At 41.6% G+C, this 25,111-nt stretch overlaps 1 protein-coding gene across 2 annotated transcripts in view; it reads left to right on the top strand.

Moving 5' to 3' along the window:
* Positions 1 to 15,905: 15,905 nt before the first annotated feature.
* Positions 15,906 to 25,111, top strand: part of FBXO11 (F-box protein 11) — a 69,666-nt gene continuing 60,460 nt past the window's right edge. For both annotated transcript variants that reach the window (XM_071580244.1, XM_071580233.1), the window contains exon 1: positions 15,906 to 16,350. In XM_071580244.1, coding sequence (XP_071436345.1) covers positions 16,239 to 16,350 — 112 coding nt within the window. In that variant the 5' untranslated portion in view covers positions 15,906 to 16,238. The remainder of the gene's footprint in view (positions 16,351 to 25,111) is intronic.

The raw sequence follows: 25,111 nt of genomic DNA, 5'->3' as shown, positions 1-25,111 counted from the left end.
TTCCATTCCTTCAGACATTCCAGGTACAATCCATCATGGAAGTAGGTACTCTCATATGAAACAGAGGAAAGAAAAATGTTGCAGAAAAGGAACAGAAATGCTTAAAACTGAATGCTAGTGATATACACTAGTCCATTGATGAGTTATGATAATGTACCCACAACAACACCAGAAAGAATTACTAACCTATAACTAATCTTGAGAATATGAGAAGAGCTGACCAAGTTTCCAGATAACGACCAGACCAGACATTAATCCCTGGTGCCTGGATGAGACAAAGGAATATAAAAAATCCCGAAGGATGCTAAGAGGTTTAAGAGGGTATTTACCACTTAGCAGAATATTTGGAAAGCTGCATAGGCAAAAACATTGGTGATACATGCTGGACCTGAGATAGCTGGGAAGAAAAGTTGGTACAGGTAAATTTCTCAATGATCCTTCTGATGCCATGTGGTTAGAAAAATAAGTAAAGACAACCTGAATTCCTTAGGCAAAATCCCTTGCCTTAAGGCCAATTTGCTCTAGTGACATTAAATCTTGTTTTGAAACTGATGAGGTTATACAGGGTAAGGGCAGAAACTGGATCCCTATTCAGGGAGATGCTTACAGTTCTCCAGAGGATGACAGGTAATAACGGAAATGCAGGGTTTACTCTTGACATCAGTAAGGCCAAGCTATTCCCCTTTCCACACTCCATTACAACTAGTTGGTTTTGCTATTAGTAGTAACAATTACAGGTAGTGCAGTAGTGCCTGGAGATCTTAACCAAGATCAGCCCTGTGGTGCTGTGTGCTTCACAAACACCTAATAAGATGGAACTTGCGGCCTCGCCCTGCCCGGGAGCTCAGCTCTAAAAAGACAAAGCAATCAAATGGTAGGAGGAGACCAGAGCATGGAGAGAGGGAATCAGCCAAAGGTCACATCTCAATGTCAGGAGGAAAAGCAAAACCAGGCGCTGGGCTGGCTGCTTGCCAATGCCAGCCCGTGCTGGCTCAGGCCTCTTGAACCCTGGCTGATGTGTGCTGGTTCCTTGGTGATACTTTCCCAGAGACCTGACTCTGACCAGGCTGGCTCTTCCAAAACAAAACCTGCATAAAATCCCCAGATTTCTTGCCTCCACTTGTGATGCAGATGTTTATTTGCCTTTGACAGGTAGCATAGGTTACCTAAACAGCCTGATCGATTATTTTTTCGTGTTGATATCTGGTAAAACATTACTGAGCAATTTGAGCCTGTGGTGCAGCTAACCAGCACAGCTTTGTCTCTCAGTTTTTTTATTCATGCATCCTCAGTTTTTTTCTGTTATAGCTGGTTTTTGACACAGGCAAACAACTGTTGGTCTCCTCAGCTCCAGCTGAAGGCAACGAATGCCCTGTGAGAAATACAAAAGCATGTTTGATAAGAGGAACCACAGTCTGAACATCAGCCTCTTGTAGGAAGGGATTGCAAAGCACTTTCCAAGATGGATTAAAAGCTCTGCTCAGCTGCAGGAAGGTAGGAGATGGCAGCCAGGCTGACAGCTGGCACATCCTCACTGAAAAAAGATAGGGAGGTGGAAATTTCGATCAAGGATATGAACACAAATCCTTGCTGATACCAAAAGTCATAAAATCTGTAATAGTGAATCAGGAGAGAACAAACAGGTTTTGTGCTTTTTTTAACCCCCTGAGAGAATTTCAGCTGGCTTTTCTGTCTATAAAATACACAGAAATAAACTTGAACACCCTGGAAAAAAGTTAAAGGAAATATATTTCAGGGAATTTAAATGCTACAATACTGTTAAGCCTCTACCCCTCCTAAAAAAGTCCCCAAACCAACAACCCCTACCCCCAGAAAGACAATGAATTTTTAAAAGGCATCAATTGTTTTTGTTTGTGGGTTGTTTTGTTTTAATTTCAGCACACTCACCTTTTCCAACTTCTCAACTATAGATGCCAGAACTTACTTTTTTTTCTAGAAAGCAGAATTTGAACATTATTAAATTATTGTTGAAGCAGGAACCAACACAGTGTTAAATAAAAACACCAACACAGACACAGATGCCAACACTGGTGATGCAAAAAACCACTAAGCCATTTCATCTGACTAAACAGCATAAGAAACTAAAGTCTTTGAATTGCTAACAAGTTAAATCACAAATTGTAAGGTTTGCTATTAAGTATAACATACCACAAAAAACTTTATCACAAACTATTAGAGCTGGCAATACTTTGTGCTTGGCTTCCACAGCATAAAGCCCAAGTGCACCCCTGAGAGGGAAATCCTTGTGCCTGTGGAAAATAACTGCGAACTTTGCCCTATGGCAAGTTTGTAAGAGGCTGACACAGGAAAAGAGAAGTGAGTGGAAAGGATCTGACTGGAAACACAATAGCAGACTTAAAAGGCTCTGATAAATGAAAAGTCATTCTGAGATTAGGGTCTCATTCAGAAAAATAACAAAGACATTTTCTGGTATGTGGCTGAAAATAGATTCCATATGAAAATGCTTAGTAGAGTTTATCAATACTTTTAATTTTCAGCCCACTTTGAATAAATGCAGCATTTTTAAAAACTAAAATGGCATTTTTAAAACTTTCTGAAATTCAAACACAGAAGCTACACAACTAATGTCTCTATTTTTCAAACCAATAATGCTGTTTTAAAGATTTTGATGTTACAATTCCTTTACACCTTTTTTTCTTTCCATATGCCTGATCTTGTCCTCACTTATTGTAAAAATAATACAAAAAAAGGAAAAAGAAAACAACTTTCCTCGCCTGAAAACTGAACTGACCTAGAGTCAGTTGATTCAAATGTTCCAGAAGCTTTGTGGAAAATTTAGAGGAAGCACTGAGAAACGTGTAGCATTTTCAGACCATCTTGAGTATTCAATGAATCTTTACATCTCCCTTAGCAGGACATATATAAGATTCTGAACTCTGTAAAAGGCTACTGTGAGCAGAAAAAAAACACAAACAAACAAAAAATCCAACCAAACAACGGATGGAATTTTAAAAAAAACAAAGCAAATTCCAATTTTCTCAGGTTACCTAACATCTGTTCGTGGTACAGCATGTATAAATTATTATAATAACTCAGTTAACAGTAAAAGCACACCCGAGGAAGAAAAAACCCAGCAACTATTATTCTGTAGACACATTAGATGTTAAAGCCCTGCAGCACAGAGTTAAATTGCATGTAAGCACAGGCTTAGCGCTACGGCGTCTCTCCCACAGCACGCGAACCTGGGCGAGGAGACTGTGACAAATGGCACTCAGGCAATTCCTCATTTCGGGAATCTCGGCCAAGAAAGTAGCACCCAGACCCCCTAGAACGATTTGACCCTAAAAATTCACTCCAGTGCAAATGGGCGAGAGATGCTGCCGCCTGGTTTTGTCACTCCCACACCTTCCTTAGGCGGAGTGCGGGAGCGCCACCGTGTGCCCCGCGCCCGGGGACGGGGCAGGAGCCCGAACGGCTCCAGCTTTTGTGTCTTTTTCGTCTCTTCGTCCTCGAAGGTGTCTCTTTTCGCCCAAATAGTGTTGTAGGTCAAGAGGCAGTTTAACTGAAGTTCAGAACGCTGGGTTTTGGGAAAACATACCCTCACTGTTTTCACCCAGGCAGGTCCTCCATTAGAATTTGCTCTTTGGACATGGTAAGTGTGCAGTGTAGGATCTGGGAATCCAAACCACCAAAAACTCAACTCTGCAATCATGACTCAAGTGAATAATCATGAGACATCTGTGGGACTACTTCCAGGAGTAGGAAAAGCAGCATATGTCTCCAAAAGTTCTTGAAGCAGTAAAATGGTGCCAACTCCATCATGAATCTCCTATCTGCTGCTTGAAGCTGCAGCTTTGGGAGTCAAGTGCTTCCATGTGAATCTGAATTCTAACTTAAGAAGAAAAACAAATTTCTGACTCTGAAGTTCAAAGAAAAAGCTTGGGGAAGTGTGAGACACGTGAACTAGAAATCACCATGAGTAATAAAGAAGCATATTTTAAAGTCTTTGTGAATGCCACCGTGTGAGTGTGGGCATGAGTGTCTGGAGATGACAATACTGAGCAAACTCCAAGTCTCACTCTTGGGTGGGTGCAGCAGTCAGGAAATCAGCCTTTCCAGAGGCTCCATTGCACTCAGCCTCTGCAAGTTTGCTCTGCACCTTCTGCTCTCTCTGAACAACCCCATGCAAGAGGTTGGAAAACAGTTCTGTATTACTTTGAGGACGAAGGGGGAGAAGAGGAGATACTGACAAATCCTATTTATTTTCAAGGATAAAATGTGGCAACTCTGGGTAATTACAGTTGCATTAACTCGCACAACTGGTAACTACAATGCATCTTCTTCATCAGGGAAGTCACTTAAGTGCAGAAAGCGCTGCAAGATCACCATGTACCCTGTTACTCCTCTTTGTGCCTCTATTAAAAACACAAACTAACAAACAAATGTAATTATATGGCTTCTTTCTTCCCATTTCCACAATGATACCAGGTTTTCTGCAAGAGTAGAATGAAGCAACCTGAAGTAGCAAAGGTTTCCTCTTCATTTTATGAAGTCTGGCAGTTCATATGGTTGGATTATCCTATAAGAAATTTATTTTACTTTGTCTCTGTTGTGATTTTTACCCATCTATGATTTTTTGTTGTTGATGCTGTTCAGGCCAGTTTGTATCCTCCAGCAGGAAGTCCATGTAGCATCTAGACTTCGTCTTCAGGCAAGACTTTTGCAAGCTGATGCCCACAGTGACTCTGTTTAGGTTTGTTCTTGTGGGGAAGGAGGCAGGTCTTTCTCCTGGTTGCTTTTGAAAGCATCTTTCCTCACTTCATTTTCCATCTGCATTTGCTTTTGTTTACAACTAAGGTCAAGTCTGTGGGGTTTTCCCACTCTGTGTGTTGCATTAGTGGCACTCTGAAAGTGAGGCTTTCACTGCATGGGAAATGTTTGGTGAATTTTTAAATACCATTATTGATTTCACATTAATTTTCTTTATGAACCATGAAAAGCTCTTATGTGAGGCTGTAACAGCCAAGAAATATTTGACAAGTTGTTTAAAATCTACTGCCTGGAAGCAGCCTGATACAGTGACTAATTATTCTCCTGATTTTTTAGTATACTCTTTAAACATATCTTATATTCACTGATTAGTATTATCCATCCTGAAATATACAGTACAAAAATGATTGTATATTACTTGCAGCAGAGGTACTACCTCTTGGACCTCTGCTACATGAGATATGGGTATTTTGCTGCAAACTGTTGTTTTTAACTTTCCTTCAATAGCACATGATTAGAACATAACGATTTTGCCTCTACCAGTCAACATCACTTCTGTGGCTTCTGTACTAAGGCATCAAACTTGTAAAAAGGGCAGGTACTTTTATATATGCAAAGTTCTCATTGATTACATCAGTTTATTTCACATTCTACCAGTGTTCTTTTGGATACAGATTACTGACTGTTCCTCAGTTAATAACCTCTTAGTCATTCTTTGGCCTCCAAAAATTACCTTTGAAATGTTTTATGCAAGAGTATTCATTATGAACAATTAATGTACTGAAAATGTCAGCACCTAAAGTGGGCATTATATAAAAGATGAGTAAATTTATGATCATGCATCATTCAAACTCCCTGCACTTTTCATTCTTCTAAAATTTACATCTTACACTGTAGTACAATAGCTTGTATGAATTTAATGACCTGAATGGAATAATGTCAAAACTGCCTTCCCATGTATTCTTAAAAAAAGAAAGCAATCAATTGAGATTTTTCTCTTTCTACCACTATTTTTAGGAAGACACGTGGCACTTTCATACTAATTAAAATGACTCTGCCCTGGAACATGTCTTCATATGTTTTTTACTCAGAAGCCAAAAGAAATTGTTTCAAGGGAAACTTTAGTCTACACAGAGACATTCATGTAAAGTGAAAAAAAAATCTTCTGTAACAACTGGGGGTGAAAGGGTTACTTGTACCCATTTATACTGCTATTTATTAAGTTTTAAATTGTAGAATAATCTGAATTTAAACCTCTTAATTTTTTCCCTTTACATGTGGAAGGATCTCAGATTGCTTCACTTCATTTAGCAAGGTTTAAGCCTTAAAAATGATGCATGCTTCACATCACAGTCAAAATGCTTTAAAAATAATTTTAAAGATACTGCCGCTAATTAAACGAATCTAGGAGAGGCAGATTCTAATCGAATTTCCAGTAACATGTGAAGTAACAGTATCAGTCACTCAGCTGGTTTGCAGTGCGAGGAGGGAGAGGAGAGCATAGGTCACTCTACATGATTAGCTGCAGTCATGGGTAGCACATACCTCTCTCATCATGTCACAGCACCACACCTAGGAGAAGATGAGCACAGAATTTCAATGGTTGGTTCCTCCTCGGCAAGAACAAAGCCCTCCAAACCAGAAGAACCTTCAGCTCTGAGCTCTCCAAGTATCAACTTCCTTCTCTGGTTTACACAGTCACTCTCATGATAATAGTGCTGTGTTTCTACCTTTCTAAGGGGTGAGGCGCAAGAAGCCTTGTGCTCGTGAAAGAAAGGTTTGTTAGCTGGGCTTTAGTAATGTTTGAGCTGACAGATGTAATTGCTAAGATGAATACTGAATTAATAGTAGTATAAATTTTAGACAAAAGTCATCAGGTTACAGACAGATTAGGAATGACTATAATGCCAGTTGAATCTCTCTCATACACCACAACAAGGGAAATATTGCTGGAATAGGGTTGGTATTTCAGTTCAATTATATTTGGCAGATCAATTACAATTGCTCACTAACTGTAATACAGATATTTCCTCTTTCAGCGCACTATAGTAATGGATATTTTTCCCCTTTTATCTTGCAATATGAGTGATGAACAGGATGTTTCTAATTAAAACCAATGCCAAACATTCCATTCCCCAATCTTCATATTTTTATGTTCCTTCACTGACTATTCTTCTGTACCTCCAAAAACTTTGACTCATAGATCAGACTGCCACCTTCTTTCTCCCACACCTCACAGTCTGAGTATGGAAATATTATATACACATAGGCCAACAGAGTGTGGTGCAACAGAACCAGTTAGCTGTCAAGATCCTCACACAGGCTGTGGAAAATCTATGATTGTGATAGCTGGACCTCCTCTTTCCACCCAAACATGTTCAGAGCTATGTAAAATCCCAGCACTGGGTGGCCACAGCCCAGCTCTGCCCAACATTGTCTGACTACTGCAACTAATGTCATGTTGGAACAGAGTTTATATTGAGAAAATTTGATTTGATGTTTTCCTCCTTTTCAGTTGTTTTCTGCCTCATATATCACTGAAAAGAAAAAAAAAGGAAGTAAAATGCCCAGGTGCAATTTTTGTTGTGAAAAACAATCATGCTTGACCATATCCAAAGCGGTTCACAGAAGCAACACCATCTACACAGATGCAAATCTGAAAAAACAACTTGCATCAAAATGTGCCTGGTTTTGCCAAGCAACTCACAAGACAAATTCATCCACTTAATCACACACAGTAATATGATCACCAGTTTCATAAAAAAGGAAGATCAGCTGTTCAGAAATGAAGATTACAAAACAAACAATAAAGGATGAACATTTATAAACTTCTAGAGCAATGACTATGCTACCTATGTTGAACATGCACTTGCAGTGACTATCAGTAACCTGTTTATATAAAACAGTATACAGACATCACCTCCTTTATCCAATTCCTAATAGAAAAATTCACTAAAATAGTACACTAGTCTTGTCTCACTCAAGTTTTTCTTCTCATCTTAGCTGAGACTTGAAAATACATTATAAACATGATTTCCCATTTTCCTCTTCTGATTTGCTGTGAAGAAAATCATAAAAACTTGAGCAATGAGAAGATGCAAGACTCAGGAACTCAGTGACTCAGTAAATTTGAGTTTGTAGTACTAGACAAGTGGAGGAAAAAGAGGCATTATTTAACATATTTAAATCAGTTGTTTTGTAAGCTGTCCTTACAGTGAATATGCATTTACATATGCTATATAAATTTTATCGAGGCCTAGATCACTCTCATGCTCATCACCAATAGCTGGTGGAGAGGATTTTACAGTGCAATTGATCTCATTTATACACACATTCTTCTGAATGTATGATCTCTCCTCCATCTCTGCTTGTCAGCATAAAACTGGTGAAATCCTGAGACATTAGTTACAGGCAACTGAGAGAAAGAGTATTTTCTTTATCAGTTGATTTGGGTGAATTCATGATTTTATGTTCTTTGCGTAATGAAAAGGTCATATTCTTTGGTAATTATGTTCACATGTTGGGTGACATATAGACAAGACTAGAGAATACACACCTGTGGGGCATATACCACACACTTTGCTAAGGAAACAATGCAAGCACTCAGTTCCTTTCAACTTTGAAAACCCTTAAGTCTTCCAAGGATGCCAACTACCACTCCACCACTCACCTCAGCAAGCAAAAACACCCATCTTCAGGCTAGCTCCTTAATGGCGGATAAACATTCAAGACTCATTACAAAGATTGTCATCCTGAAACTGAAGTCAATTAAAGTTCCACACAAAAAAGCCTTTACTCAAAGTCCTGGAGGCTGAAGAAGGACAGAGATGAAAAGACTAGACTTCAACCAGCAATGTCATAATGAAAGGCACTGAGAACAGTACGACCAGGGAAGGTGAGAACTGATCTACTGAGGACACAGAGTTCAGCATTGGGGAATCAAAAATATCACATCCAAGCCTTTGCCTGATGCAATAAAAATGTGATAGGAAAAACTTCCAAATCTAGAATATCCTCAGATGATGGCCCAACAGACTCCAAAGAGATACCTGGAGCGTGCTACTCTCAAAATCTATTACATTTTGTCAGTTATCTCCAGCAAAACATATTCTGTTGTTGAGGAGCCAACTCTGCTGAGGTCCAGGACTCTTTACATGTAAAACAGAAGCAAAAACCACCATGTGGCTAACTGGAAAAAACATGCAGCACTGAAGAAAGTAATGCAAAGGTATCACACTCTTTGCCAATTTACCTGCCTCCTGCCCTCAGGAGCTAAAGTCCAAAGCTCCTTGAGGGCAACAACCAACATCACCACCATGTGACAGTGAAGAGAAATTTACCACTTGAAGTCACTATGTAGCTTAAACACACTAGCTGTGTTATCCCAAGTTGGTTGTCTTTGAAATACATGCTGCCACTTGCTTAAACAGACAGCTCAACCACAGAACATAATGTGGTGCTTCACCAGCAGCCCAAATAGATTCTACAGCACAACAGTTGTGTCTGAGAGCATTCCAGTAAAATATATCTAACTAGAGATGACTGTCACACAAAGGTGCAAGGAAATGCTAAAGGTATGCTTCCAGGATCATAGTAAGCCAACCTGTATGCAAGCTTCCTTCAGCATGTATGTGCCATCTTTTCCCACCACTTCTCTGCACTACCACTTGCTCATGTGCCTGAAAAATAGCCATGCTTTCAGCTGGATTAGTTTTCAGTCAGATTACCTCCTTGATCTGCCTAACTGATGCTGGAGAAATGGTAGTTGACAGAACAGGGGACAGGGTAGGGGCAGCAAAAAGATGCCTATGAAGACCAGGATTGCTTCTTAATGGCAATGACAGCTTAGACTAACTGCAAAACACTCTTCAGGACATTCAAAAATCCTTTCTGGGGGAATATTTCTCAGCCACAAGGATTGTTACACATTTCCTCCCACTCATTAGATAAACCAAAATCAAGAGATCCATCTGAGACTCCAAGATGGAGAAAAAGGATCTAGATTCCTCTCTTCTACCTCCTCAACACAGGCAAGGAGCAAACGGGCAAGACATACATACATGATGTGCCACACCTATTTTTCTTTCTAGGTGAGTTCAATCTTTGTATATTTAAAGAACACTTATGTAGAAAAGGATACAGGTTTGGAGCAGGACATTAAAATGGCACTGGTCCACCAGGCAGCAAAGTTAAAAACCGTAGTATCTCTCATATTCTCTCTTCTTAGCATGACGAATTTCTTTCCATGAGCAAACAAAATCAGTTGGAATTGAGTAAAATTGTCAGATAACACCAATAGCACCCACACCCACCTGCTCTCAAGATTTAAAGTGAAGGCAATTGTACCACATGTATTCACATGCTGATAGAGAAACCACTTTCAGCTTCCTTAATCCAGGGCTGGAAGTATGACTTCTCACTGCTGACCCTTCTCTGTATTTGGAGGTACCAAATCCAATTGAAGCACCTCTGGCCTTTAGATACTCTACAATGCTGCCAACGGTTTGACATGTTGAAAATGAAGACTGGGATTCCTCAGGCTCATTTCAGATTTAGCTGCTCATAACGAATGTGAAGCAAAGGGTCCTTAACTGCTCCTGCCACTCTAGGCCTGTGATGGATAAGCATCTGGGGGCATAAGTACTTTGTAAAACTGGGGAGCTCAGAATCCCACTGAGATATTTTTAGGGAAGAACTACCCCCCCAAACCAGCAAAACTTCTAAGAAAGTAATTTTTTTTTATTTGGTAGGTCTAAATCTGGAATCAGGCCCTCATATAACTCCAGCCTTTCAGTATTAAGTGATTGATTTTTCCAGTTGGGAGTATTGGATGTACTTCTTGAAAACATTTCTCTCTCATTTGGGCCCTGACTCGGTTTGTTATGTTGAAAGATCTCTTTAGGCTGCATCCTCTCCAAGGGGATAAAAACAACTGCCATATCAGCCATGTTCAGGGGGTGGGAAATCCCAGCTCTAACACAGAACTCATCCTATGGATGCATTGCTGATGCAATGAGCAAAATGGAAATATGTTCCAAGGAATAAAAATTGAGTCCAAGGTAAAATCTGAAACTTAGAAACTAATAACAAAATCTGGAACTGTCTTAAATCCAAGCCGCACACCTGAGAGGAACTACAATTATAAGGTGAGCTCATCTTTAACTCCGTGCATGATGTGTGAAAGGAACAGTGAAAAGCAAACCTTGAATGAATGAGAACCACCAAGTCAAAATATTATCTATCTCAGTATTGCATTGTGTCTAAATGGATAATTCAAGATAATCATGCTATTTTGACAGGACATCCATAAAATTATGGATTTTAATTAATTTTAGCAATGAAGCTTTGTACCAGTTCAAACTATAGGATGCGCCTAAATTCAATATAATCCAGAGGACCAAGTCTGGGGATTCCAGTGGAGGGCAGTGGGTACCACTAGGAAAACAAGGCTGAAAATACAGATCAGATGCTTGAAACAGCTCCATACTTCTCCCTTCCCTGAATATACTCCCAAAACATCCAGAAGGCAGTTGATGCATAGATATTAATCTGCTTATGAAATTTCTACAAGGACAGCTAATAATGACTTTGAATTCAGACACCATCCCTCCAGGACTTTTTCAGCAGTTACTTTTACTAAAAAAAATTAATGAGAATTGAAGTACCATTCTTGTTTCCAGAGAGCTTAGAATCAAAATTAACATTAGATAAACATGTTGCAACAGTCATGTGAGCTTATAGGAAACAACACACATTCCCCACCCTGAGGTCTTTATTCTGAGTGCAGAAACCAGGTTGGTATAGCAACAGAAAACATCCCAGACACAGACATACACCCAGAAGACAACCCACTAAGGTCAGCTAACATCAAGCTAGATTTCAGGAGACATGGATTCCATGTAAAACAAGGCAAGATTTAAGTGCCTTTTTCCGCAAGAGTGAGATTTAGCCGCATGAGATGGGATGTAAAACAGAATTAAGAGGAACTGAGGGTCAGAGACATTGCAACAAAATGACATTAAAACTTTAAAGCTACAGAGCAAGCAAATTCCTAGGTATCACTAAATATTTCTGAAAGACTCGCTTCTTTCAATCTTTGGAGAAATAACCTTCTAGGTTTAAAAACTTACAGTCAGAAATCCACACTGGGTCTTCAATGCAGTATTTTTAGACCTGAGACATATGAACAGCATATGAGATGGTTAGAAATAATAGGCAAAAGTCTTATGCTTCTGAAAGGAGTAATATGACACTGTGGAGAGGAGCCTTAGATAATGACTCCTGGACCCTGGGTTCTATTGGTAGCCCTATTAATAGCCTGTAAACTCTCTTGGGCAAGTAATTTCACTCCTTTTTGCTTTACTTTCATGTGTACAGAGAGAGAGAGAGAGACATGTGGTTCCTCTGCAAAGCCATGTGAACCAATTAAAAAGCATCATAAAAAAATTGCTCCTTGTATTTCTTGTTCAAATCCACAAGCTGTAGCTAAAGGTTCTGCAGTGGCCTTTGTGTGACAAACTGCAACAGTACCCTCAAAATATTTCTTGTTCTCTCACAAATATTAGGAAGCAAAAGATAGGGAGAATACTGCATTTCTACTTAATTAAAAGCCAGTAATTCAGTGGTTGGGTGGTTGGGCTTTTTTGTTTGTTTTGTTGTTTGTTTTTTTTTTCATTTTGCAGTTTCTGAAAAAGTTTAAATAGAGCTTTAGGCCATGATATACAAGTTGAAGTCTGTCCTTACTCATCTTTTGTGAACACCTCAGAAGGAATCCACAGCTCACAGATTCACTGAAGTCTGTTATCCTAGGCTTGTTTTCATCAACTATTAAAGCAATATCCATATCCTCAGGGTAAGTTTGGATCATGACAATTTACATGAATCTGCCCCACATTCAAAGCATTTCTAACAGACTCTGAAGGAAGGGCTTTTGAGGTTGTTAGTAGATACGTACATTAAAGGGAATAAAATAGTGGTGATTCCTGCAGATCATCCCAGCCTGAACCAGCCTTGCTGACTTAGCGGTTTACACTGCCCCAAGCCCATTTCCCAATCCTGCTTATTCTGTGACCCCAACGCCTCTAATCTCTCAGCTACAACACTGAGTTTCTAGACAAGAAATACTTAAATGTTCCATTATCTCGATCAGGTCTTCAAGTTGGTTTAACTGTCTTCACTTTAGAGCAAGTCAGCTGACTCAGAGTTGCTCTTCTGTCTCTGCCTATCACCCTCACAAATAAGAATTTCCTTCATGAGAACTTCCACTATTTCTCTCTATGAAGATGCCTCACATCTAACTATTCTATGTTAACATATAATTAACCAGTTACTGTTCTTATCACTAGGCACTCTCTGCAGCCCTTCCTCCATGCAGAAGGAAGGTGATCTCTTCAAAGCAAGAGCCAGCTCTTCAAGTAGACACAGAGAACCAGATATCATTAACATTTAAATACACACACATTTGAAGTTCAGTGCATCTTAGAAGATAGTGTTAATATGATGAGCCAGCACTTGACAACTCTGCCCAAATTGCTTATGCTGCAAATGAGCTAAGCAAGCTCTTCACCCAGGTCTTATGCCTTTATGTTCATGTGAAACTGTTCGTGGGTCACCAAAAGGTGATTTGTGGCCAATAAACCAGCCCAGCAAGCATTTATATTGTAGACAATTATGCAAAAATATCACTGTATGGTTTAGTTCCACTTCCCATTCCCTCTCCTCCCAATTTAAATAAAGCAAAAATTGTCTTGACAAATGCAAAATTATCTTGTCAGTATAAATTGCACCCACATTCCAGAATGGTTTACTAGCATATCATACAGGATGGCTTAAAGCATCTCCACAGTGGTCAACACAACGAAGACTTAATTATCAGTTTGGGATTTCAGTGCTTTTTCCATCACAGAACTGTGTTTCTCTTCTCAGAGGCTTTACAGCAGCAATGGAGGCACAGGATGGCCAGGTATAACATTTTAAAGACTGACACACAAACCTGAAATTATGATGATCAAGTCCCAGTCATCACAAATCAGATGAGATAGATTTAATTGTTATGAGGTTATAGACTTCTAGTACATAATGTTTTAATGAGTTGTCATGTTGTCTACTGTCAAGCCTTCTAAAGCACAGCCAAGAATGTCAGATAAGCAGTTTAACTATTTTGTTACTCCATGCCTTGTAAGCAACCATTGAATGCTCACTTTTTTTGCACCACTAATATTTATTTAGTAACTTAATCAAGCCTGACTTAGCATACAAGGGTCTCATTATACCAACTCGGAGTATTTATCACAAACATCTGCATAACCTTCTATAGATGGTCCCTCAATGCATTTTGGCTATCAGGGACCTTTAGAAGCTAATCACAAAAAGGTTTTTAGGCCAAGAGTCATTGAGTTCCAAACTTTTTAAGAACATTTAAAGTCTGCCTTGATTCAAGTTTTCAATGAAGTTTCACTCCAGTAGCAGAAGCTTTAGATTCTTGAAGGCTCCAGGTGAAAATTCACTTGTCATCCATCTTGACCCTTGAACAGATTTTCAAAGATATAGACAGACTACTAAAAATTTGGAGTATATCCATATTGACCAATTTTAGGTAATCTTCTAATACCAAGAATTCATTTGCTTGGTGAAGAGAGCAAAACTAGAACAGCTGAACAGACGCATTTAAACTAAAAGTACTGTATTTAAAAGGTTTTAAGTTTCTAATGTGAAAAATCCTTAAAGATGACACAGCATGTTCAGCATAATTCTTGGGTAGGAACACTCTTTCCATTCAAGAGTTAAAGCAGAGTTTCACAATGCTGCTATCAGAAGTAAAAATATTTTTATGATATGTACATGTAATTATGTAGCTGTACAGAATGTTTAATATACTAACCTGGCAATTGTTACGACAAAAACTGGCACTAGAGTGATGTTTATATTCCCTTTCCCTATGAAGTTCTTCTGACAAGAATTTCATTATTTCTTTCTGTACTGTCAGAGAATTTGGCAAAAATTACTTTTTTCAGACAAGGAAAAACATCCTTCACTGTTTCTTCAGTCATTCCTCAAGGTATAAAATGCTATGTCTAAGAAATGCTCCTCAACAACTACTGAGATTTCTCATACATTTATTTGTGGTCTGATATGAACTTAAAATTACAATTCCACTGTCACTTCCTTCAGAAACACAAGTACAAATGTTTTTAAAGGATTTTTTTCCCACAAAACTGTCATTTCCTATAGCTGTATTATACCTTCATTTGTCAGCTTTAAACAAGCTTCTGCCTAATGTGCTTTTAATTACCATCATTTATTTACATTCTGTACCAGATAACACACTTCAGCTTTCCAGGCTGAGACAATGGCCCTGGTTCCAGAAGCTCCCAGTGCCTAGTTTAAATAGGACTACACACAAGCCTACCTTGGCTGCATTAGAAACCAAATCCTGAGCAACCCTACAAAGAGATTTCTTCCTTAGTCCTTGTTCTTGGCCACCGATTTTATTAATTAATCTCTGAAAAGGAAAAAAATCCACAGCAAACTTCAGTCATTTTTTTCTGTTCTCAAGCAACTAGCTTAGAACCAACTCGACAAATATAATAAAGCAATCTGAAGTGCCAGCCCAAGATAAATATTAATTGTATTAGCAAAAGGTAACGCAAACACGAGTGTGCAAACTGGCCAAGAACATACACCATTCCAGAGGGAGAAAAGTGGCCAACAACCGGTCACGCAGCCGAAACGCGCCGGCCCCCGCGGCACGGCTAATCCCAGCCCGGGCAGGGTTACCAAGGCGCACGGCACCACAACAAGGCACCTCCGTCAGCCGCCCGCCCTCTCTCTCCCTCATCACACACGGCCCCAGCGGAGCCTGCCGCGGCCGCTCGGGCCCCTCCGCTGTCCCCGTCCCTCGGGCCGTGCCCGGGCTGTGCCTTGCTGGGATCAGGGCCCGGTGGTCACACCGCGGCCCAGCCCGAGCGCCGCCATTGCCGTCCGCACGCGCCGCCCCGGCACTTTATATCCTGCCCCGACGCCCCACCCCGCACCGCCCCCCCCGCTCCGCATAGTACGGGAGCGCGGATTGGCCGCGCCTCCGCCGGCCGTTTGTGTGGGGCGCGGCGATTGGCCGAGCGCGGCCGCCCAACGGCCGCCCGCTCGCGAGCGCGTCCCTGGCGGTGTCAATGGCTCCTCCTGCCACGGAGCAGCGACGGGCCTGAGCCGGGCAGGACCGCGGGATCGCCGGGGGCCGGGACGGGGGGGCGCGGCGCCATCGTCCCCCACTGCAGCGCAGGGAGAGCCGGCGGTTCCTCTGCCTTCGAGCGAGGCGGCAGCGGCGACGGAACCTGCGCCCGGAGATCCCCCCCCCCCCAGCCCTTCCCTTCTGCCCGCGCCTGCGAGGCGGCCGCCCCGGAGCTCCCTCCGAGCGCCCCCGTCCCCGCCGAGGCACCGGTTGCCGGAGGATTCCCCCCTCCCCTCCCGCCGCCCACACGAGCCGGCAAATGAACTCGGTCCGAGCCGCCAACAGGAGACCCAGGCGAGTGTCCAGGCCGCGCCCGGTGCAGCAGCAGCAGCAGGAGAGGAACAACGCCGCCGCCGCCGCCGGGGATCGGGGTAAGCCGGGCTCGGGGCCCGCCCTGCGCAGGGACCGGCAGGAAAAGCCCAGGCTGCTTCACCCTTGGCTCCCGCTCAGGCCGCGCTTTGTTTGGCTCGGGCTCTGCCCCGGCTCGGGGGGAGGCGGGGGCTCGGCCCCTTCCCCGGCCGGCGAGGGGGGAGCCGATCGCCCGCAGCCCCTCGGGACAGGACACCCCCCCGAGCCCCCGCCCCGTCCCTGGGGACCGCGGGCGAGCGAGCCGCCCTCGCCCCCCGGTAGCGCCGGTGCCTCCCCGTGGGGAGCGGCGGGCCGGGTCCCCGAGAGGCGCACGGGGAGAGCTCCTGGTGGGCTGCGGGACGGGGGGGCGGCGGTGCCGGGGAGACTCGCGGCGGCACCTTCTCCGAAATGGTGTCCGGGGGCGGCGGCCCCGGCTCTGGCCGTGGCTCCGCGGGGCCGGGCCCGCCGCGCCGCGCCTGCTGCGCAGCAGTTCGGGCTCCGGCTCCAGCGGCCAGGGGAGGGCCGCGGCCCATCGGCCATTGATCCCCCCCGTCGGGCCGCCCCCGCGGCCCCGCAGCGGAGCCGGGGCTCGGGCCGGCCGGCGCGGCCGGGGCCTAGCGAGAAAATGTTGACAATTCGGAGCTAATGGGGGAAAGCACCATTGTGTGAGGGCATGAGGAACCGGCGAGGTGGGATTCGCCCCTCATGGAGCGGGGTGCGGGGGGGCTCGAGGGTGGCGGCCCAGTGGCGCTGTCGCCCCAGTGGTGGCTCTGGGGGTGCCACTGTGCGTGTGCTACGAATGTGCAAGGCTGGTGCTGGTTGGGCTTTTTTTTTTTTTTTTTTTTTTTTTGGAAGACGAGATGGGGGTGGGATTGGAGGAGACATTTTGCATGTCTTATCTGGTGGATTGGATTTTAATTTTTTATGCATTACCTGCCACAACTCCGGCGTTATAAAGGAGGCTGATCCGTTGTGCGGTTTTAGGTGTACAAATGCCTTTTTTAAATAAAAAGAAAAAGCTTCATTGTCAGCTGAATGTCTTTTGTTTGAGTATCTGGGATATCACATCGAGAGCAAGGTATTTTAACTACGGAGGTGCGTCCTTGTAAATATTTTAGTGCGTTTTGTGCAGTCAGAACATTTTGAGCAAATGAAGTAAAGAAAATTTAATCTGAGGAAGTATTTTTAATTCTCCATTTCTCCCCCCTCCCCTGCCTCCCCTTCCTTCCCCCGCCCCCCCTGCACACATTGGTCAGAGCAAAGAATGTTACCCAGACCAGATTGCTGTGTATATAACCAGAGGATGTGATGTCTTATGCCCAATTATGGGTCTTGTGTAAACCTTCCAAAATCTTCAGTAATTATATAATTAAAATTACTTCTCTCGTATACTGACATTAAAACAAAAACAACAACACAGGAAAAAAGGCAAAACAAAACAAAAAATAAAACAAAAAACTTCTTTCTCTCAAATGACACGCACTGAGGATTTTCATAATCAATGTTTCATATGCAGAGTATGATTTTTTTTTCAACCCCACGGTTTACTTTTTCTTTTAAACAGATAAAAATGCAACTTCTAGAACATGTCTGGAAAGATGTGTTTATGGATTAAATGCTGTGATTATTCAGTTTTATGTTGGGCTGCCTCTGCTCATATGTTATTAATTTGCTCAAAGATACAGGCAGAAACTTTCTCTATGTGAAGCTGGAGGGTATTTGTATTACTCTGACATTTTCTGGAACTCTACATTCATCTAAATTTTTGGGGTTTTTTTTCGTTGTTCTGTGTTATTTACTACTCAGTGGTGATGAAATTAAAAACAAAAGCACGTTCCACAGTTTATGGAAATTACTGTTCCTCACAGACCACTGCTGGCTTTTTCCTTACATTTTTGAAGGTCAGTTGTGCGAGGTCTCACTTGCCCAAAAATGTATCTACAGCATTAGGGGTTTTTTGTCATTAGTGTTCCACCTACATTTGGGGTGTCTCTAGTGCAGTTTGTGATCTTATCTCAGAACTTGCAAGGTATGATCGTCTGTATCTGCAAGGTAATTTCAGTTTTACCTGTGACTTTGCTTGCTTTGTGCATGACTGTTGCAGTAAAGGATGACGAATAATGCTACTAAATTAAAAGCCAGTATATTGGGGTTATATGATACCACACAAATGAATGGTGACTTTTTTCACCTTTATTCCCAATCAATGTAGGTCATCCTATAAAAGGCTGTACAGAAGAATCAGTGTAAATTTTTGGGAAAGGATTCCTATTGAACTCAGATTTAAATTTGTTTAAAAAACCTATCACTAGGTAATGTGAGTGCAACTGTGATTAAATGAAAATTACTTTGTTATTTTCAATTTCTTTCCTCCTTCATATTACAGCATACTACTTATAAGCACAGATATCATGGAAGAGAGTTGATAATACAGCTCATAGTTAATCTTTGGAACTTCTTGTTTGATATCATTAGATTGGTTAGTAAAATATGTACTAGGTCTTAGCTTTACTATTTAATACTGTGTAAGTAGACAGTGTTTTACAACTGAGTAACAGTTGTTATATGTTCACCACTGGGTAAAAATCAAGTTATGACTCCTGTTGTAAATAAATAGATCACTGGGAAAAATACTTTTATAAAAATCCTCCATCAAAGATTCCTTGTAAAGGTTTAAAAATCACACAAAGCTGTGTTTTACACTGAAGTGATTCTCATTTATGTAGTAGGAATAAATCTATGAATGTATAATCATGCTGTCTATATTAATACAGTGATAAACAATGACTATGTACCCATATTCTGAACGGTGGGGAAGAGAGATCATAAATGATTGCAGATAAAAACATTTTCTCCCCTAGACTCACTGTGTTGTACAGCCAAGATAAGATGTCATCAGGATATACTTCCCAAGCCTCCTGTTCACACCTCCCGCCATCTCTGTTAGCCACTCTGGCTACACACTGCTACTTCTGTTTTTACCTGCTCCCTCCTGATCTCTCCCCAGTCACCAGTGGACTTACCAGTTGTTTATTCAGTTGTTTTGCAATTCTACATGAAGGGTACAGAATAGATGTATCCTCTCATTTTCTTCAGGTCAAAGGTCTAACCTGAAAGGAAAACTGGGCTGGGTGTTGTATGTGGTTAAATATTCCTGTGTTTGCTTACGGTGGGATTTTTTTTTCTTCCTTGAGTGTATAGGCTTGGTTGCACTTTTAGGAAGAAGATGAGGTTAGACACTTACTTTAAAAAAAAGATCTTGTCCAGAATGCAGCTAAAATTGTCAACCTCAGAGCTATCATATGAATATTTTGTTTTCTTGTTTCTGTTCTTCTCAAAATAACAACTCTATTAGTGCATATGTGCCTCTCTGAAACACCAGCTCGTCACTGGATAGGGTCCTAATGAGGTTCCAATCTTCATGTCCAGAATTAAGTGCCTTTAGGATTGGATACTGGGTTCTGTTGAGTACCACACGTGTAGCACCATGGCAGCTGCATCTGCCACAGGCCTGCGCATTTCTTTGCATGGTAGCAGCGTCCATGTGACAGGCACTGGGCTGGCTCCACAGCTGCCTCTGCCAAATGCTGACTGACTTTTTTTCTCAGGTTGATTTTTGGCACAAGTGCTGGTACAAGGGAAGGGATAATACTGAATGCCTGTGGGTGTGGTGGGACTGTGGCAGTTTGGATTTAGCTTGGGTTAAGCTGGGTCAATACTTTTGGAGCTAAGGCACATTTAATACATGCAGCTGTAAACCTACCTTGCAGGTTTGCTTCCCCTCCTCCCCCCACCTATTTTTCAGGGAACACAAGATACATACACCTGTACAGACTGTCACTCTGCAACTTCTGAACTTGTTAGCTCATTTCAACCAAAGTTGAGAAAGGGGTGTGAAGTTAAATTTTGTGGAAATTATTGGCTGGGCAGAGGATGAAGACAATGAGGGAAAGACATTTATAACTCACCCTCTCTACCCATGCCAAGAAGCAGCAACCAGGTGGCCTGTCAACACACAAGGTAATTGAATTAGTCATTTGTCTGCATAGGGGACACGAGGGCTTGACGTACTGAGAAAAAGAGTAGGTTAGGCTGTGTAAGACACAAACATGTAGAAACTAAGCTCCTGTACAGTTCTTGCTCACAACAACTGAATTTTGTAATGTTGAGATAAATATCTCAGGAAAGGTAAGAGTCTTTATTTGGCTCTGTATCGAGTGCATGTGTGTAAGCATATGCATGATTATAGATGCGTTTTAAAAAAAGTTTGGGGTTTTTTTGTATGTGCACCAAAGGGCTAATTTGGTGTATGCAGGGCAGCAAGAGTGATTGAATTAAATTACTCTTTTTCTGAGGCAGATGTGCAGACTTGTGTTGAAGTACCTAAATGCATTTCCGTTTTTGTAAGGTCATCCCTTATGTCAAAAAGTAAAGTTGGGCATCATTTGCTTCAGGTAGAAAGAAATCTAGTTCAGACTTTCTGTATTTCTTGAAAGCAAGTCTTAGGCTGCAAAAAGATACATTTACATATGGAAATGTAATTCTTGTTTCTGTAGTGAGAAGTTTCCAAAGTCTACCTTACAGATAAAAGTTTAGAAGCTATAAACTTGTTTTTTCAAGTACGACTTCTGTTTTCCAGTGTCTGATTTTGCATCATGAGTACAAAGGAGTATCTGTGTACCTCTGTCCTTCATGTAAGGCAAGTGTCTAAATCTGTTCTAAAGCTGTCTATCTGATTTGGAGAGATCAAAATAAAGTGTGTTTGTCCTTGAAAAACGTAGTAGTGTTCATTGCCTATGGTTTTGGTATATTTTGGTCATTCATAAGACTATTGACATCAGTTACAGTTTCCAAGAAATACCAAATCTTTTTAATAGTTTCTATGGTACAAAAACTTGGAGCCCAATAGTTTGAGAGGTGATGAGTTTCCTGCATTGGTCTATTTGGTATATTAGTCCACTGTGCGCCCTTCCTGCTCTGATGCTTCCTGGGAGAATCACAGTTATGGAGTAGACCAAAGCTGTCCAATGTATGTCAAGCTTTTAGTGAAGGTGTGCAGGGCATTTAGCATTGTAAACTGAATATGAAGGATTTGGTGTCAGGCTTTCAGCTTGCTTTCCACTGGCAGTTCCCTCTCTGGCTTGGTAAGTCTGGTGTGCTGTGCGAGTGCTGAATGTGCAGTGCCCGTGCAGAGATACCGCTGTGCGCATGTGTTTGTTCAGCACATTAAGCACACTTACTGTGCACACACACAGTGGTGCATTACCGAGAGATCAGGTGGGAGCCAGAGGGAGCTGCCACTGCAGTGGGAACAACTTTGGCCCACGCTCTCTCTGGGTTCCTGACATAAAGGGAAGGAGAATGCACCAACTGTATTGTAATGTACATCACCTGTGGCAGCATTTAAATTAGACGCTGTGAACTGTTTCATCTGCTGGGAAGAGAAGATAACATGCTTCTCTAAGATTTCTAAATAGTACTGATAGTAATTAAATATATTTAGCCTTATACATTGCAACTGATGGAATAGGAAAAGTAAACCAGACCTGTGCAAAATGTGGATAAAATAAAAGTGGAGATGACTGAACTAACAGAAATTGAGAAAATAAGAGGTTTGTTCAGTTGACTTTGTGATTACCTCATCCTTTAATGGTTTTAGGTTATTAAGTATCTGTTTCTTACTTTTGTGGTGTTTCTCTGTTCTGCACTTGGATAGGAGGGGGAAGTAAACATTTTATTACTGCTCATGGTACTAAGTTGGAGTATATGAATATAAGTGAGGGCTTTAGTCTGAGACCTTCAGTTCTTCATGAAACTGGGGATGGAAGGGGAGAGGAAGAAAGCAAGTTAAAACATAAAGTGAAGTTACAGAACATCAAAATTCTGCCCTTATTTTTAATTAATTTTTTGTAAGAGAGAAGAGTAGGGTCTTGATGTAGGTTCCTAAGTAAAGAAGGCATTAGAGGAATCTCCTATCATTTAAGTTGTACTTCTGTTAGAATGTTTAGTGAACTCTTCTTGAGGTGATGAAAATCTCTGAAATTCTCCTTTAAAGGTAACTTGTATAGTGGTTATTGTGATTCTTCTCAGTAGCAGAGTTTTGCTGGTTATACGGCTGCCTGTTCTTAAACCATGGTTCATCCATATGTAGAAACTGAGAGGACATAGACAAGGAACTTGAAAAATGTGGAGTTCTTGCAGCAGGCTTTTTGGGGACTATTTTTTATGCTGTCATCTGAGATGCTTCCTTTAGTTGTGTTTTTGCAAGGTAAGTAAATGATTTTAACGCCTGTTTGTTAGAGGAAGGAATTGTCCAGTTAGTCCTGCTCCTAGCTCCATGCCCTTTTCCTTCTGTCTTGCCTTGGCACTCTTTTAGCTCCATGAACCATATCACCACAGAAACTAGGCCTCCAAAACAGCCTGAGTAGCTGCATGCTGTTCTAGCTGTGTGAGCTGTCTTAACTGCAGGGTTTGGTGAGTGTGTACACAGTTGGGAGTGGGGGGAAGAAAGTGGGACTGCCCCCATCCTCACAGCTTCCTGCGAGATCGCCTTGGCTGTAATGTGGGACAGGAGCCTTCCACAGCGCCTGGTGATGGTCCTGTCCCTTTGAGAGCAACTATTGAACTGCTGCTGGGGCTCTGTGCTGGGATACATGCTATGGTACATACAATGAAACCTACTGTTTGTTGTAACAGAAACCTGCAGTTTCCATTCCGTTGCCAGGTTTGTCAAGTCCCTCTGATGTGAGAGTTGAGGCATTGCTTTGTTCTAGGAGCTCAGGCTGCTGCATAGTTGTGCTCTGCCTAGAAACCTTGTCACTTGGGTTCCTCGGTTTGTTTCTGTTAAGCAGCTGTACCTTCTTGATTCTATGTAGGTTATTCCACAGAAGTGTGTAGAGAGATCATTCCAATACATACCAGATACATGTTGGTATTCCAATATCAAAATAATAGGAGTGTTTATCTTCTTGCGTGGCTTTCTCTGTGTTCCCAACAACTCATTTTAGCTGTAGAGCTCTACCATGTGAGTGCCAGTCTGGTGTTGGTAAGAGGGTATAAAAGCTTACCCATAGTTTTTGTGTGCTGTTTGATTGCATTGAGCTTGGAAGGTACAAAGCATAGAGAAACAAGCGCTCCTGGGGAGGGAAACACTGGAAGGAAAAGCTTGATTTTTGTCCTACTGTGAATTGCCATTACAGGGTAACAAGGCCAGATCAACAGCCATATTTGGAATTCCTACACTTGTTTTAAATAACCCCTGTCCACACCAGCAGAAGAGCTGAATTTGCAGTCTCATGGTGATCATGCTGTGTGCATGCTTTTATACCAAAGGGCTAGTTAATGTGAATAGGTCATGTTACTGTAACTATTTCCTTTTGGTAATCCCAGTTTGCAGTATTTGGAAACAGCCTGTATACCTTAAGGGCTCTTATTTGTGGGTTCTTTTCTGCTGCTTGTTTTCAGTTTATACCTTCAGAAGCAAAGGTTCAAGATTTGGTGTTTTGCTTTCTGAATAAGGGAGAGTTGTAGCTCCATAACTAGTCTAAATTCGAGCTACCTTTGTATTTGGACAGGTTATTGTAAGATGACAGGTTACCATATGTCAGCTGATCTGTGGTATCTGATTCACGGTAATTGTTCATGTGTATGCTCTTAGCCTGTGGCAAATGGAAGGTAATTTGAGTTAGCTTGACCCTCTTTCATTATGCTCTGACAAGGCACTCCCTTCTCCATGTGGTTTGTTGGACCTGCTGGAGAGCCTTGGCTAAAACAACAACACAGTTTCTGTCCCCTAGATAGTTTGGGTGTATCTGTCCAACAGTAAGATGAGGAATTCGCCAGTTGCCTGTATTGCTACTGTTTTGAGACCATGAATCCTACAAAGATCCTACCTTGAAAATCAACTTGATTAGTGCATTTTAAAACACCACAAATAAGTTGTTTATTTCACTGTATCTTGGTATATCTTCTTTCTTGGTTTTAAAGAGTGGGTTTTACTTTGAGTTCTTTCAGAAGATGCTGGTACTAGGAAGAATTCTAACACTGCAGTAATGATTTTTGATGTTCTCATTCAAAGCCCACTGAAATCCTGGCTAACTGAATGGTTCGCATTGACCACAAGTGGCACTTGAATTTGATCTGAAATGACAGAAAAGGTAAAACAATTGATTTTTCTTTTTGGTGCTTAATTCTTACTTGAAATTTGATTTTGCAATAGAAGATCTAGTCCAATTTAGTTCATCAAGAATTGTTAAAAATCTAAAATACTACTTCAGTGCTTATGGGAAAATATTTTTTAGTAGTTGGGTATTACCACCTGGTCTTGCTGCCTTACTGAATTCCTAGGGCTTCCAAAGAGAAACTCAGAACTGCTTCTTGCATCTACTACATTTCCACTTCCACAAATGAATCTCTTTACTTAATTACTGCACTACTGATTCTATGTATATATAAAAAGTTTCCTCCCCATTTTTCACTCTTACTTGGTCAATGAGAGTTTTTTCTAGGAGGTAATGTGTAAAATTTACAGTTCCCAAGTGTCTTGTACTTGAAAAAGAAAGAGGAAATGTGTGACTTTTTTTCTTTTGTTGAAATTCCATCAACTAGAGACATAGGGCTTGGTGCAGACTTGCTGTAGTCATCTGTGAAATAAAGGGTTGGAAAGTTTGGCACCATACCTTTAGAGAAAATGTTATGCTGCAGAAGCATAGGAAAACTTCAGATTTTAATGGTTGTTTCTAGCAGCTGAGAACAAAATGGAATGCCTTTTTTGGCTAAACCACC

The sequence above is a fragment of the Pithys albifrons genome, chromosome 2 (assembly GCF_047495875.1).
Source record: "Pithys albifrons albifrons isolate INPA30051 chromosome 2, PitAlb_v1, whole genome shotgun sequence".
NCBI lineage: Eukaryota > Metazoa > Chordata > Aves > Passeriformes > Thamnophilidae > Pithys > Pithys albifrons.
Note: the sequence above shows the minus strand (reverse complement) of the source record. Positions and strands in the feature narration are given on the sequence as shown.